The sequence below is a fragment of the Planococcus citri genome, chromosome 1 (assembly GCF_950023065.1).
Source record: "Planococcus citri chromosome 1, ihPlaCitr1.1, whole genome shotgun sequence".
NCBI lineage: Eukaryota > Metazoa > Arthropoda > Insecta > Hemiptera > Pseudococcidae > Planococcus > Planococcus citri.
The window spans coordinates 42,947,199-42,961,802 of NC_088677.1; the positions used below are offsets into that span (position 1 = coordinate 42,947,199).

Consider the following 14,604-nt stretch of genomic DNA (forward strand, 5'->3'; position numbering starts at 1 on the left):
TGAAACTTACAAAAATAACACACAACACTCACAACAGTGTTATCACAATTTCAGTGGGAGGTTACAGAAACGTAAAACACGTTTTCATTGGTCGGAGTAAAATCCAATTTTGCGGCGGCTAACGATTAGTGAAGAGGAAGTCAGGAAAAAAATAATAGAAGAAAGGGTATCTGACCTACATCTGTGGCGTGTTTCCTGCGTTGCTACGAGATGATATGATGGGTATTTGCGGCAAACTGGTTAGGCAACTTATTTTACATATGTATTTTGAAAGAATACACAAGTCTGCTTATTTACGGCAAACTGGCTAGGCAACTTTTTTTACATCGTTATGTTTTTTAAAAAATATCTTTCGCAAGGAGGAATTTGAACTTTTATTTTCCAGTTTTTTTAACAAAATGCGATTAAAGATCTATTTGAGTAATTCAGAGAACGTGTACAAAATAGGTACAAATATGTACTCATTTCAAAATCTTCAAATTTTTCATATGGCATTAGGCACTAAAATTACAATATTTTAGAATCTATTATCAATTGCGTTGATATTTTTGAGATTGCTCTCGATTGTTTATTTATTTTCTGCACTTACATTTATTTGATTCTTGCTGAATAAGCACGGATACCTACTTTTTTCAAATGAATCAAGTATCGTTTGGGTAACATTTTGATCATCTTCTAACTCAATTGAATGATGCCTTCTATTTCTTCACAATTTTCTTATTGTTTGTAGGTACTTTCAGTACCATAGATGATTAAATGTTTGAATGATCAAATGAAAGCTGAAGAACAAAAAATTTCGCATTATACTTTTATTGCCTGTTTACAAAATTAAATTTCTTAATATAAAAAAAGTAATAAACATTTTCTTAAAGTTTTTTAGTTATTGTCTGCTAAAAACATCACTAGCGGGGAAAACGTAGGTATAATTAAAGAAAATAATCCGCGAAATAATAATGATGAAATAATGTGATGGATGTAGCAGACTGGTTAAATTAAGGTTCCAACCTTTTGAAATTAAAAGATTTCATCACGAAACAACAATTTAAAAAAAAAGTAAAATGTGTTTTTGAAAAAGAAAAAAAAACAAACTTTTATATTCTTTCAACGCAGACTAGGTGTTTGAAATTTTAAGAGCTTTTTCAAAATAAGTTCATATAATTACCGTGAGAATATAACGACTATATGCATGCGGACAAACGAAATACATACCTATGTAGTAGGTACCTAAGTAAAAATTACTCGTTATACCACGTCATGTCACTTAGATGAAAAACAATAGTTAAGGTAACGAAAACCCTTTTACAAGAAATTCGCGAATTCAACTGACTTCAATTTCCCCTTTAAGAATTTTAAATTTGAAGCAATAACGTACATAAATACGTAAAAATTAATATGTATTTAAAATTAAAATACGAATAATTAGAAAAGAGGAATCAAAAGAAGATGACGGTTTCGTGCGATACGAATAAGTTACGTAGCCTCAGAATACCAGTTCGCTACAGTTAAATGGATGGGTACTCACCTACTTTCATAAACTATAGGTAATACACAGTAAAAAAAAAAAAAAATGCAAGTACCCGCTACCTATTTACACAACATAATGAACGTAAAATTAGACGATGAGTACACATGAAAAATATTAGTAAACGAAAAATATTATAAATTACAACCTAAGAATTGAAAAAATTCTCTGGCATCAAAGCAATAAAAGCTGGTAACAAATTTTTTCATAATTTTTTATACCAAAATAAATAATGTTCACCGTCTTTTATTATCAGATCATCGACGCCTACACAAAAAAGAAACAATTTATCAACAAATTAGCTCGAATAAAAATATTGACAATGAATATTTATGCATTCAAACCTGTAGGAGCCACTAGTTGATTTCCGGGCGGATTTTTGGGATCAGGAAATTCCGACAACCTGTACAATAGCCAATAATGATAACTCATTGGTTCTTCTTTGAATCCATATAATGTGTGAACATAATGTCCATTAGGCCATTCTGTGGCTGAAAACCTGCACATTTTTTTTTTTTTTTTGGTCATCAATAAAGTTGACTTGAATTTAAAAAAAAGCTAAAATGAATCTTTATAATTTTGAAATAATATTTACGTGTATCTGTTATCCACTGCAGCAGCTCGTTCCATGATTTCATAAAACGTTTCATTATGATCTACGGTTATATTAAGACTGTGCTTTTCAGACACATTGCTTCCAACCCAGATAGAATAAGTCACTGTTATATTAGCAGGGTTACTAATTTCAGGTTCTTCGGTTGTGTAATTTTTTTCGATAGTTTTATTCATTTTAGTTACAGTAACGTTATCTGAATCCACCATATATGGAGTGATTACGGCAGTTCCGATTTCTGTACGTTCTGAAACAAAAAAAAGGGGGTGCAACAAGCGCATAAAATATTATACAAATACCTACATCGTTATGAAGGCGTAGATGACTAAAAATATCTACGAAAGGTAGGTAGATCTAGGTACATTCAATAATTTCAGTTTAAAACGAATCTTACCACTGGAGTCTAGTTGATCGTCGCAGTTATCTTCTTTGAATGAATTAACTCCGTTATTTGCGAGAGCTATGATGACTTCAGCTGTGGTAGATATATCAAAAAATGCACCATCCGGCCCTTGGTGATTCAATAACCAAGAAACTGCCCCAGTTCTGTTCCAAATAGCCTTACCTTCTTGCAAAGCCTGTGTACGAACAATTATTAGATTTGAATTTCAATAAAATGAATAAGTAATTAAAAATTGATAAAATTGTGATAGGCGTGTTGAATGTTGAAAAATTTCAAAATTTGAGATACCCATTCAAAAGACTCTATGGTAAGTTCCTTGAAATAAAAAAATAAAATAAAATAAAAGCCCACCTGAGTGGCTACAGCAGTTGTATGCAAACTACCAAATCCACCATCAGCTTGTTGCATCATCGCCAATGTCATTAATGGTTTTTTCAACAATGGTTTGACATTCCTGTTCCTATGATCACGTTCTACACATTGTAAAGCCAATATCGCTTTACTCAAAACCTCTGAAAAACAATGTTCAAACGTAAGTACTAAAGTATAGGTTTACGTTCGAAATTTTTTTGCGACGTTAAGTATTAATCATTATACTCGTATGTAGAACTTACCAACGTTATGCTTGCCGTTTGTGATCTCAATTAAACGACGCAAATGCCTTTTTCTAACGTGAGCTCCTGCTTTACAAGCTGCTAATGAACTCACGGCAAAGTCTAAATCTGAATTGGCTTCGTGGTGTAAAAGAGATCCTGTGGGAAAATTGAAAACATAAAAGCGTGATAAAACGTTACATGATGATCAATTCATTCATTTAATAAGTTAGTTCTCGTGTAATTTACTACATCAGATTAAACAGGGTGATACATTTTTTACATAGAAATCCCCATCAGTACACAATAATGGAATGAAAAAAATTGCCCACTCGAAGAACACAAATTAAAAAAAGTAATTTTTCCATAACTTCATTATGACATAGGTAGGTATCTCTTTTTTTACGATCCCCAAAGGATGGAAATTATTTTGCTTTTCGAGTAAAATTAAACACTTGTGTATGTTTTTATATGATAAACCGTAAAACGACGTGTAGGTCTAGGTAGGTACCTAATACTTCTACCTACCTACGCGACACGACACCCTGGTTACGCGACGCGACGCGACGCGACGTAAAGAATTGTATGTAAATGGCGTTTATTGGATAACGACTACAGTACATATATACTCATACTCATATATGAGCTAATATAAGTTCGTAAGGGGTAGAATTGTCGTAAATAATTCTTTTCAAAAAATATGTACATTTACTTATCATAACCTGAAACGTATATTATTATATTTTTGTGGAAATACGAATTTCTTTTCCCTACACGTTCGTGAGCTCAAAAAACCCTCGTGCTAATTTCTTGCATTTAACATGGAACTGAAATACCACCGTTATGCCGTTATGTTTTATTGCTCAAAAAAGATGCACGAAAAGGTGATAAAAGGCAACGTTATCATGATACACACATGATTAGTTTTTCTTCGGAGGCTATATATTTTTGTTATCGTTGATATTTCATTGCTCGAAAAATTTTTCGAACAGCCTTTTCTCAGCGCTTGAGACTAGAAAAAAAGAGGCATAAAATAATGAAACTCTCGGGAAATGTTGTTCTTTTTGACAATAAGAAGAAAAAAAAACCACATTAATAAACCGACCAGATGGCCTTAATTATCCGCATTTCCCACGACACGTATAAATTGCACCAAGTACGTAAATTTCTCTGCGTTGTTTTACGTGTAACATAGGTACCTAAGTGTAATTTTTTATAAATTTTTTACTGAAAGATGACGTTTAAAAGACTAGTGATAAGCATTCGCCAAAGTTTTCAATATTCTTGTCTTGTGGATGTATATGCATTTAGGTAGGTATAAATGAGTTATCCGCCATGAAAAGCAACAGAGTTGCGAATTGGAAAAACGTAAGTAGGTACCTACTCCTGAAACTTGTTTGTCACAAATAAGTAACAAGTTTATGTCACGCAGTAGCCTATTTATAATTCTTAGAATTTTTAGCGTTCTTCGCCTCTGTTCAAGTTGTTCTTTTAGAGGGATAAACGAAATGAGTAGGTACTTGAATTCAAAGAAAAATATAATCATTTTACGATTAATTCTCAAAGTCTGAGCACAATTTTCGTACTATACTATTACGCCTCACTGTCTGTACTTTCAAAACACCATCTCCGTTACATAGTTTTCGTAGGTAGGTACTTATTATTGACAGGTAGGTAATGAAGAGATCATCTTACTTGTTTAGAGAAATGCCTCACGAAAAATCTGAAAATATTCTAAACATTGAAATTCAAATAATTGAATACATACCAATTAAATCATGCCCGTGAAAAAATCTTGGATCACTACATGCTGCAATTAAGGCTAAACAGTATAAAGCGATATTTCCTATGGTCAGTCTTTCACTATCAATTGGCACTGCGTCAGGATCATCGTGATGCCATAGATTTAAAATCAAATCGATTTCCAATTGTTTTGCGCTGAGTTTTCTTTCGAAATTCGTGCTGGATTTTGTTAATTCAACGGCCAGCAAGGCTTGCGCTGTATCTAGTCCATCGCCCCAGCCATAATTCTTTTGTCTTTGCGCCATCAGCCAATCAATAGCTTTCTGGACTTCTGTAACAGATACATTATTGCAATGTGTAGATACTTGGTTGTAGAAAACATATCATCATTAAAGTATTAGGTAGATATTGATTTGCATGAGTATCAAAGTGAGCACTGAAAAAGCCTTTGATTACCACCATCCCCCTTCGGACTTCTCTCCAATAATCGCAGCGCTATCGCTATGGTTTTACAGAAGTTGAATTTTAAAAATTGACAAGAAAGTCGGGTCTGGGTTAAGGGTGGTGAGTGACTTGAAAATAGGTATATACAGTTACAGTTACAGGATTATAAACAATCTAAGCTAAGTCGCCGACGATCTTGTAACTGTATTTTAGCAAAAACTTCCGAATTGAGTAGCAAAATTAATTTATTCAGTTTATGTGTCCAGGAATTTGGGAAATTTGTTTGAAAGTTATTTTTGTTGGTGGTGATTTGCCCCCTTCAATTATCCAGACAGTCAGCATATTCAACCAATAGGTATACCTACCTAACTTAGGTACTTATTCTTACTCAGTTCCCATGAGAATTCGAGAGGTAAGTATAAGTACCTACGAGTAAATATCCAAAATTTGCAGCGAGCGATTCAGATTTTCAACCACACCCCAACAATGGGAAAAATATGATTAAAATGTTGCCTGGTTTGAAAATTGAAAGGACCTCGTGTTCTTTGTTTACCTGAATGGATTTTTTTTTAACGTGGGCATTTTAATCTAGTCGGTTAAGCTAATCCTTTGATGTATCAACATCCCCTCATTGAACTTTCTAAATAAGAACAACTCGCTCGGACCCATCATAGAAATTATGAAATATAATTTTATAGGAATGACTTCTATGAATCTATGATAAACAGAATGTTAAATTTTGAGAGAAGAACGTGATGAAAAGAATAAAATTATCAAAATATTGCATCACTAGTTCATAGAAAGGCCAATCAAGTATTTTTGTAAGTACCGATGAAAAGGATCCTACTTAACATTTGCAAACATTAATCAAATGATAAAAATTCCTAAAATACCTTTAAAGAATCTTCAAAACATAAAAAAGTAGCAAAAAGAATATTAAATACAAATTGCTTTGAAATTTTTTTAAAAAATGTCAGAATTTTTAGAAATGGGAAATGAAAATACATAGGTAAGTAGGTAAGTACATATAAGTAGAGTAAGAGTATTTTCATAATTTATGTCAAACTCGACTCGTTATTATTTAACCACTTATTTTTGATAATCTTACAACCCTTCCAACTCTCACCCCCTCCCCCCTTTACAGTAAAATCTTGACTCGTCCTGTTCCAAACAGTTTAGTAATTATTTTCTGACGCCTTAATAATATCCACACGCGCAGCACACCCACATACAACTTTCAGATTAACTAGGGTAGGTAGGTATTAGAATACATTAACATAATAAAAGCATCTTGACTGCTTTTATGAAGCAAGTTGCGTAAAATTTCCAACACCGCAACACCTATCACTTTCGTTTAGTCGAGATCTATGAGCACAAAGTCAATTTTTGAGAAATTGATTATTTTTCGCGTACATTTTATACTTTTTACGAATAAAAAAAACCTACAATGCAAGCTTTTGAGTTCAAGTGATTAGATTACCTACCTATATTTATACCTACCTAAGAAATGTGAAATTTGCCAATGACAAACACCTCTTTGTACCTACCATAAAAAGTTTATTTCAAAAATGAACATCATCTGTAAAAATACTTTCAAAAAATAATTAAATCAGTTAATCAAAAACTGTATGAAGAAGAAAGTGAGGCAAACGGGACTACCTACCTATCTCAAGAATTTTAATGTTATAAATAAATTTAACGCAGGAACATCAGGATATTTAATAAATCCTAATTAAATATAACTAGTCACGACACGAAAAAAATGCACGATGCTATAGATAACTTCCTTTTTGTGCATTAACAAAAAATTTATTCGGATTTGGATACAGTTTGTCGGAGACGATTTTTAGCAGGATGTGACGAATTGGAACACTTTTTCCGTCTTGTAATGTATTATTATCATCTTGTGAGAGGTAGGCTACTATGTACTACTCGTATGAGTGTTATAACTTTTCATTCATGTACCTACTTATATATTTGTTCAACTTCAACAGATGAGAATGATGTTATTGTATTCAATGTACTTATTTTCGTGAGGTCAAATTTGATGAAAAAATCCATCTGATAAAAAAAATTTACCCTACTTCACATATCGCTGTAATTTACAATACCTACCTGTTTGAAGAAAAATTAATAGCTCTGCAAAAATTTGTAAGAATTCGAGTAGGTATAAGTATTAAATTAAATATCTAGCTAAGTGTAATAGATACATATTTTCGTAAGTTGAATGAATTTGCGAGCCTTTGATGGATACAGGAAAGTAATTAAATTTCACATCAGTTTCATTGCGAATGAGCTATTCTTTAGTCATACGTTGATAAACCTGCAAAAAGGCCTCTCTTATGCACGGGAACTCCTTTAAATCCAACTCACGAATTGAGAAGCAAATTAACTGATGAATAAATTTATTAAAACGTCACAATATGATGTTGTCATTTTCTATAAAATTACCTACGTAGCCGATAACGAAGTATCTACTTTTGCAGATAATTTATCCAACATTTTCAATTCAAATGAAATTCAGTTAATCGATGGTACCTACTTACGAGTATATTTTTCGTGACGTTTTTAATAAAAGTTGAAATGCGATAGATAGATATTATTTTAATTACTCCAACATTGAATAAGTACTTGGTATAGTGACACCTAAAAACGTCAATTTTCCATTTAGCTTTTGCATTTCGTCAATTAAGTAACCTTCTGCGAATGAAAAAATTACAATAATGATTTAATTTTCTAGTCAGAATGAATACTAATTACTAGATATAAAAGCTCGCTTAAGCAAACATCGCATGTACGAGATTTCAATTAATTAACAGGTTCATAAAACTATCTCTTTTACAAAATTAATAAACAAAATTGAAGTACGAACGAGTAGGTACGCACAGTGTAGATATACCTTACCTATATTTACTTACTCTTACGAAAATATTTACACCGAAGTCATCCTCATAAAAAGTACCTAGATGAAATTCTTACCACTATAGAGAAATAAAGGAAAACCCAGAAGCAATAACTGTCCTAATTTTTCATAGCTCGAAATTTCCACCGCGTATTCGGAGAGATCTACAGTCTTCACATGTTTCTTTTTCACTTTTCATTGTCGTGTTGCTCGTGACGAACAAAGAAGAAATCATCACCTTGGCTTTTTTTGTGAAAGCAATAAACCCAATAAAAAATTGCGTTATAACTTGAAAAGTAGAAAAATTGACAAAGGTAAATATTTTCGAAGAATTTCGCTGCTTGAATATGTTTGTTGTAACTATATAGCTACCTACATACATTTTTTCCTTCGATGTTTTATATTCGAAGTGACACTTGTTCATCTGTCTACAGTAGGTGGTAGTATAGACTACCTATAACAATTTTTTTTTCCAATTACGACTCGATTTTGTTTTCAAAGGAATAAAATCAAGGCTCAAATGTGATTGGTGTGAAGAAAACCGTGACATAGAAAAGCACAATAAATCTTTCGAGTATGGCGAATTTTTCTGACGGAAGTAATTGCCTGAAAACGACCAAATGTACTAATGTAAGTAAACTCGTATCATAATACACATAATGTAGGTAGTTGGGTATTCAAGGAATACCACCAGGATGCACGTTAACATCATACATGAGATTATCTCATGTAAACGAAAACGAGAAATAAGCCTACTAATCAGTAACATTTTTCCGGTTTAAACTGCATTTGATAATTTCCTCGATAAGTACAAGTGTCAATGTCTCGGATTTTTTTTTCATTTTGTTGAAGGGATTTCTATACTAAGTACCTATCATTTCTTTTCGAGTTTTGATTTATGCGAGTAGGTATACTTATGGTTATAAAATGAAATATGTAGGTTTCAGAATAGGTATACAACTGAAGTAGGTAGGTAGGTAAGTAGGTGGGTACTCATACAGGGTGCTCAGAAATATCGTGAAACCCTAACAAAGTTTTCTGCAAAATATTTCGGTTGGTCACAGTGAATGATAATAATGATAGCACATGATTGGTTGTTAGACTGACCAATCTTATGCATTATTTCACGTTGCCAACCTATATTTTTAATAAAAAACTTTCTTTGGGGTTCACGATATTTCTGGGCACCCTGTATAGGTACATAGTAGCTTGAATTATATGTGACGCGACGCGACAAAATCGACCTTCGAGCCGAAAATAAGTTTTTGAGTTATGGGGGGTTAAAGTTTTCAGTCCAGTTCTGCTCGTTTAGCGGAAGCACTTGCGTTCTAATCAGGTTCTCCGGCTAAACTGAGCTAAACATAGTCTTGGATAACGTTTCTTGCCTGTTTTGTGTCAACATCACTGGGTAAAATGGCTATTTACATTGATACAGGGGGCTCAGCCGTGATTGCGCTCATTTTTTCAATTTTTGTAAAATTTTTTCATCATTTCAATTTTGAAATTGATCTGGAGGCGAAACAAAGCGTTCTACGAGAAAAATACATCGAGCAAAGTTGTAGAGAATTAAATTTCCAAAAACCTAAAAGAGGTTTATTTTTCTCCAAAATGCATAGTTTTTCCATTTTTCTCAAAAAACTAAAACCTCATGATGATTACCATAAAATTTCTGTTTTTTGAGAAAAACGGAAAAACTATGCATTTTGGAGGAAAATAAACCTCTTATAGGTTTTTGGAAATTTAATTCTCTACAACTTTGCTCGATGTATTTTTCTCGTAGAACGCTTTGTTTCGCCTCCAGGTCGATCTAAAAGTTGAAATAATGAAAAAATAAAAAAAAAATAAAAAAATTCAAAAAAATGAGCACACTTCTGACTGGATTACCTTGTATATGGAGCTATGCAAATCATAGGGACTTCTGGGTGGTTTTAAATGATTTTTGAATGTCCGGGTACCAAAAATCCGTCAAAAAGTGAAAAATAATTTTTTAGGTCCGAAGGTCGATTTTGTCCCGTCACGTCACATATAGTTATTATCATGTAGGAACCTGCTCAAGGATAGGTAATATTTCAAAATTTTAAGAATAACTAAGCTGTCAATACTTTTAAGGATTTTTCTTTAGTAGGTAGGTAGTAGGTACCCTACACATATTCAAGTACATGCCTCCTAGCGGGAAAATTTAAAGGATACGATCAAGAATAAACAGATCTAATTCTAGCAAAACTTTGATCGAATTGGGCCCATGGCATGTATTAATCTAATAGGTATATGATTTAATCAAACCTGTCGGATCAGGTTTAATCAAATAGGCCATTGAAGAAGATAAGTATCAGGTATCTACAGGGTGCCCAGAAATATCGAGTACCCCTAAAAAAGTTTTCTACTAAAATACTTTGGTTGGTCACAGTGAATGATAATATAATGATAGCACGTGATTGGTTGTTGGACTGGAAAGATAACATTCCACCAATTATATGCATCTATTTCACGTTGCCAACCTACCTATATTTTTAATGAAAAACTTTCTTAGGGGTACTCGATATTTCTGGGCACCCTGTATCTTTTTTGTTTCCTTCCTATTTTACTTTAGTAAGTAAAAATTGTTTCTGAAAATCCGAGGCCAAAAACCAAAAACTTGGAAAATAATATATTTGTCTACCGTTTTTATCTTGAGAGATTGAACTAGCGTTCAGTTTCCTCCTAAATTTGATAAAAAGTAGATATTTTTTTTATGGGAATTGGGTATAAAACTGTAAATGAAAATTCTTTTTAAAATTTTTTTTCTTGGCGACATATTTTTAAATTTTATTTTCATTTTTCATTAACTTACCTACTTTTTTTGTTTACTTTTCGGAATACCTAAACATTTTTTAATCAGTTAGGACACTTTTTTTGTCGGGGAAGAATTCCTTTCCTACCCAACTTTGAAGCTTCCAAAGGCAATTTTTTTCAAAGTTTCGTCAGGGAAGTGGAAACTCTACTGTAACAAATGATACGATAACATACTTACTTACCTACCTACCTACCTACCTACAACCTGCAAAATTTACGTTTAGTATAAATATGAAAAAATATGTCATTTTTATAAAATTGATTATTTACTCTGCTACCCACATCTACTATAGGCTAATAATTTTTTTTCATTTAAAAGCGATCAACACCACCGAATAAAAGTCATTTCAATATACATACGAATGAGACAATCAAATTAGTAGGTCAAGTTGACTTCAATAAAAAACTAACGAAATTTAAATCAATTACTTGATTAAAAAATCAATTAAAAACCGAAGGAAAAATATGATGAAAATTCTCCAGCAATTTTAATTTATGAAAAAACTTTCCGCTGTTTGAAAGCCTTACGGGTATGTAATTTAAAGTTGATTAAAATTTTCATAGATGTACCTATAGCTTGAAAAGACTTTATCGTAAAACTTTGGACAAAGTTAGGATAAATATTGAATACATGCACACGCGTAACATGCTACTCGTACCTACTACTTACATAGGTACATATCTCTATAAACATATTAAAAAGAATGTGGTAGCCAGAAGCTAGAGACAGATAAAACTTTGGTGTATACCTATGCATATTGCATATCTTCTAATTTCTAGAAAAAAAGGGAGAATTAACTATATTTGTAAATTTTTTTCAAACAGGCCTTTTGAAGTAATTTGACTGTAATGTATCATTAGTGAGTAATATAGAGATCAATGATATTTCTAAGATTCTTCTCAAGATATCAAGCACCTCATCTCCATCTCTCTTCCTCTTGATAACTATGCTTTTGAACTTAACATAATATTTGAGTCAAGTTTGCGATAAAAATTTAAATACGCGTGTACCTACCTCCAAGTACCCAAGTATTTAGCAAAGTTTTAATAACATTGTTAAAATGATTAAACAACTAGGTAAAAAGTTATGACTTTTTATTCCATTAATTAGGTACCTGTGACAGTTTTTTTGGTTCATTAAGTATTTCGTTGTTTTTTTTGACACTTTTGCAAATTAATTAGTTGGCATAACCGCACATAGTTTTACTTTTCCATCATTTCGTTGTTATTTCGTTGCTTCAGTTTAAAACCCCCAATTCGTACCTAAAGGATTTAAATTTATAATCCTTGCGTTTTGTACCTATTCGTGTGATGTAGATAGGTATTATTTGAAATAAAAATACACCCCTTGGCAACCAAAGCAGTAATTTCGAGATAGAAAAAAGACAATCTAACATATTGTTTTATGCCAACGAATACTTGGGTGCAATAGGTTGAGTGTTCATTTTAATTCATTAAAATGATTAAAATGGACGGATATCCATACGTGTACTACGGTAACGTAAGTAAGTTGAGAACAGAAAATATCAAGTAGGTAATACCTAATCTAGGAATGTAGATGCAGAAACAAACAAACTTACGAACACTTCTGCCGTTATGCCTTTTCGGGAGACGTATCATATGTAAATTCATCAATGAAAAGAGATAGGTATGTAGTATCATTATCACTGTGAGAATAAACGTCATTAACCATTTTAGTATAGTGGATTCATGAGTGTGTCTGCGCAACTCATCTACTACAGAAAGGTACCTAAGGATTCAGATACATAAGTACTTATTCACTTTTCTGCCCACGATGGTGTTGTAAAGTTTTTGACTGTGATTGGAAGTTGGTGTGACGTCATTTAATTGCAAAAACAGAAGGCATTTTTTTTAAAAAACGGATCCTACGGTGTTTGAGTGTTTTGAGAAATCATGTTGAAAAGTTGGGTTTTTGTATGTACATAGGTGGTCTAGGTACATACAGCAAAACGACACAGTAAATAACTATAGTGACACATTTTCAAATTTTAAGTAGGTACCTACGTAATACCTACTTACGTATTATTCATTTAATTATTATGTCGAAAAATGAAAGTAAAGCTGTTTAATTTTGAATTTTAGAACGCTAACTGCAAGAATTTAATAACTGAATGGTTCAATGCTACCTACTCAAGTTACCAAGTAACAAGTGCTAAGCAAATATACTCTAGTATAAAATAATGTGAAATTATACTCGTGAGCATGTACATTACATTCATCCGAGTCAGAATATACGAAACTACGACTAATATCTTTTCCAGCCTATACATATGTGTAACTTGTATACATGTATGAAATTGGATTTTCGGCTAGTTTATAATTCCTACTGAAATGATATCTTCTTTGAAAAAGAAAATAATGTGATTACATCAGCGATATATTCCATCGTTATAAGTTTTACCCATATCGGTACCTACTACCTATTCTAAAAATTGATCATGTAATACGAATTATCCGCATCTTGAACATGAGAAAGGTAAACAACGTCACTAAGCCAGCGAATAATTACATTTTCAAAAGTTTTAAAGCAACCGTTGGCCTACTTCCAGAAGCCTTAAGTAGATAACAATATACTCGTACCTACCATTTTCGCTAATACAGATTTTCAAGTTTTTGTTACTTGAGAGTAATAAGTAGATAGCTACCTATATACCTACCTATACGTATGAATTGTTCAATTTCTGAAATTCAATACCTCCAAATGTCTATACTTTGAAACAATAAGGAAGAAATGCCTAAATTTTTATTACCCGCTACGAAAACAAAAAATTGAAAAATTTCCATAAGCATACAGGGTGTCCCATCAAAGAGTGAACTCTTTTCTCTGTTCATACAAAATTTTATGCAGAATTTTTTCATGTGAATGAGCACTGTACAAGTTGGTACGTGCTCAGAAATTGATCGATTTCACCATTTCATCAATGCTCCAACCCCCCCAAAAAATATTCGACGCATTTACTCTTGGTTAGGAGTTAACAAGTTACCCATATGTGTTGGAATTTGAATCCTGAAACCACGGTCTACAGTCTACTTGAGTAAAAAAAAAATCAAAAAAAAAAGCTTCAGAATCACCTCAATCACCTGTGTAAAATTTATAAACCCCGAGAAAATAAAATTGGACGTATAAAATAACAATCAGTTATGTACCGCAATTTTTTGACCTCACACAGATTAGGTGTTACACTTTCAATCCAACTGAAAAAAAAGAACTTAGGTAAGAAGTCATTTTTTTCAGAATCTAATCTACTCACGGTCTACCAAGCAACTCGATTTTGAGTCAAGTATTCATACCTACAGCTCACTATTTCAGCCGTTACCTAATGACATACATACATAATATACGCAACGATCATCGCCGTTTCGGTTTCATAATGAAAATGATTTATGATGCACAATCGTTCAAATAGTTTAAAAAGTAGTAGTACCTAGGTAGGTATACTGATATTTCCATAGGTGTATGAGATTTCACCCGCGTTATTTTGCTTTAAAGATAACAAAAAGTTATCTTTTTTTCGTTTGTTCGTGTTAAGT

At 32.4% G+C, this 14,604-nt stretch overlaps 1 protein-coding gene across 1 annotated transcript in view; it reads right to left on the reverse strand.

Annotated features, from left to right (window-relative positions):
* Positions 1-1,377: 1,377 nt before the first annotated feature.
* The window catches only part of LOC135832089 (uncharacterized protein CG3556), a 37,351-nt gene continuing 24,124 nt past the window's right edge, over positions 1,378-14,604 (reverse strand). Inside the window, exons 2-8 of the mRNA XM_065345082.1 lie at positions 4,900-5,205; positions 3,153-3,290; positions 2,890-3,050; positions 2,530-2,713; positions 2,118-2,382; positions 1,867-2,021; positions 1,378-1,789 (exon numbers count right to left, since the gene is read on the reverse strand). Of these exons, the coding sequence (XP_065201154.1) occupies positions 1,728-1,789; positions 1,867-2,021; positions 2,118-2,382; positions 2,530-2,713; positions 2,890-3,050; positions 3,153-3,290; positions 4,900-5,205 (1,271 nt within the window). The 3' untranslated portion in view covers positions 1,378-1,727. The remainder of the gene's footprint in view (positions 1,790-1,866; positions 2,022-2,117; positions 2,383-2,529; positions 2,714-2,889; positions 3,051-3,152; positions 3,291-4,899; positions 5,206-14,604) is intronic.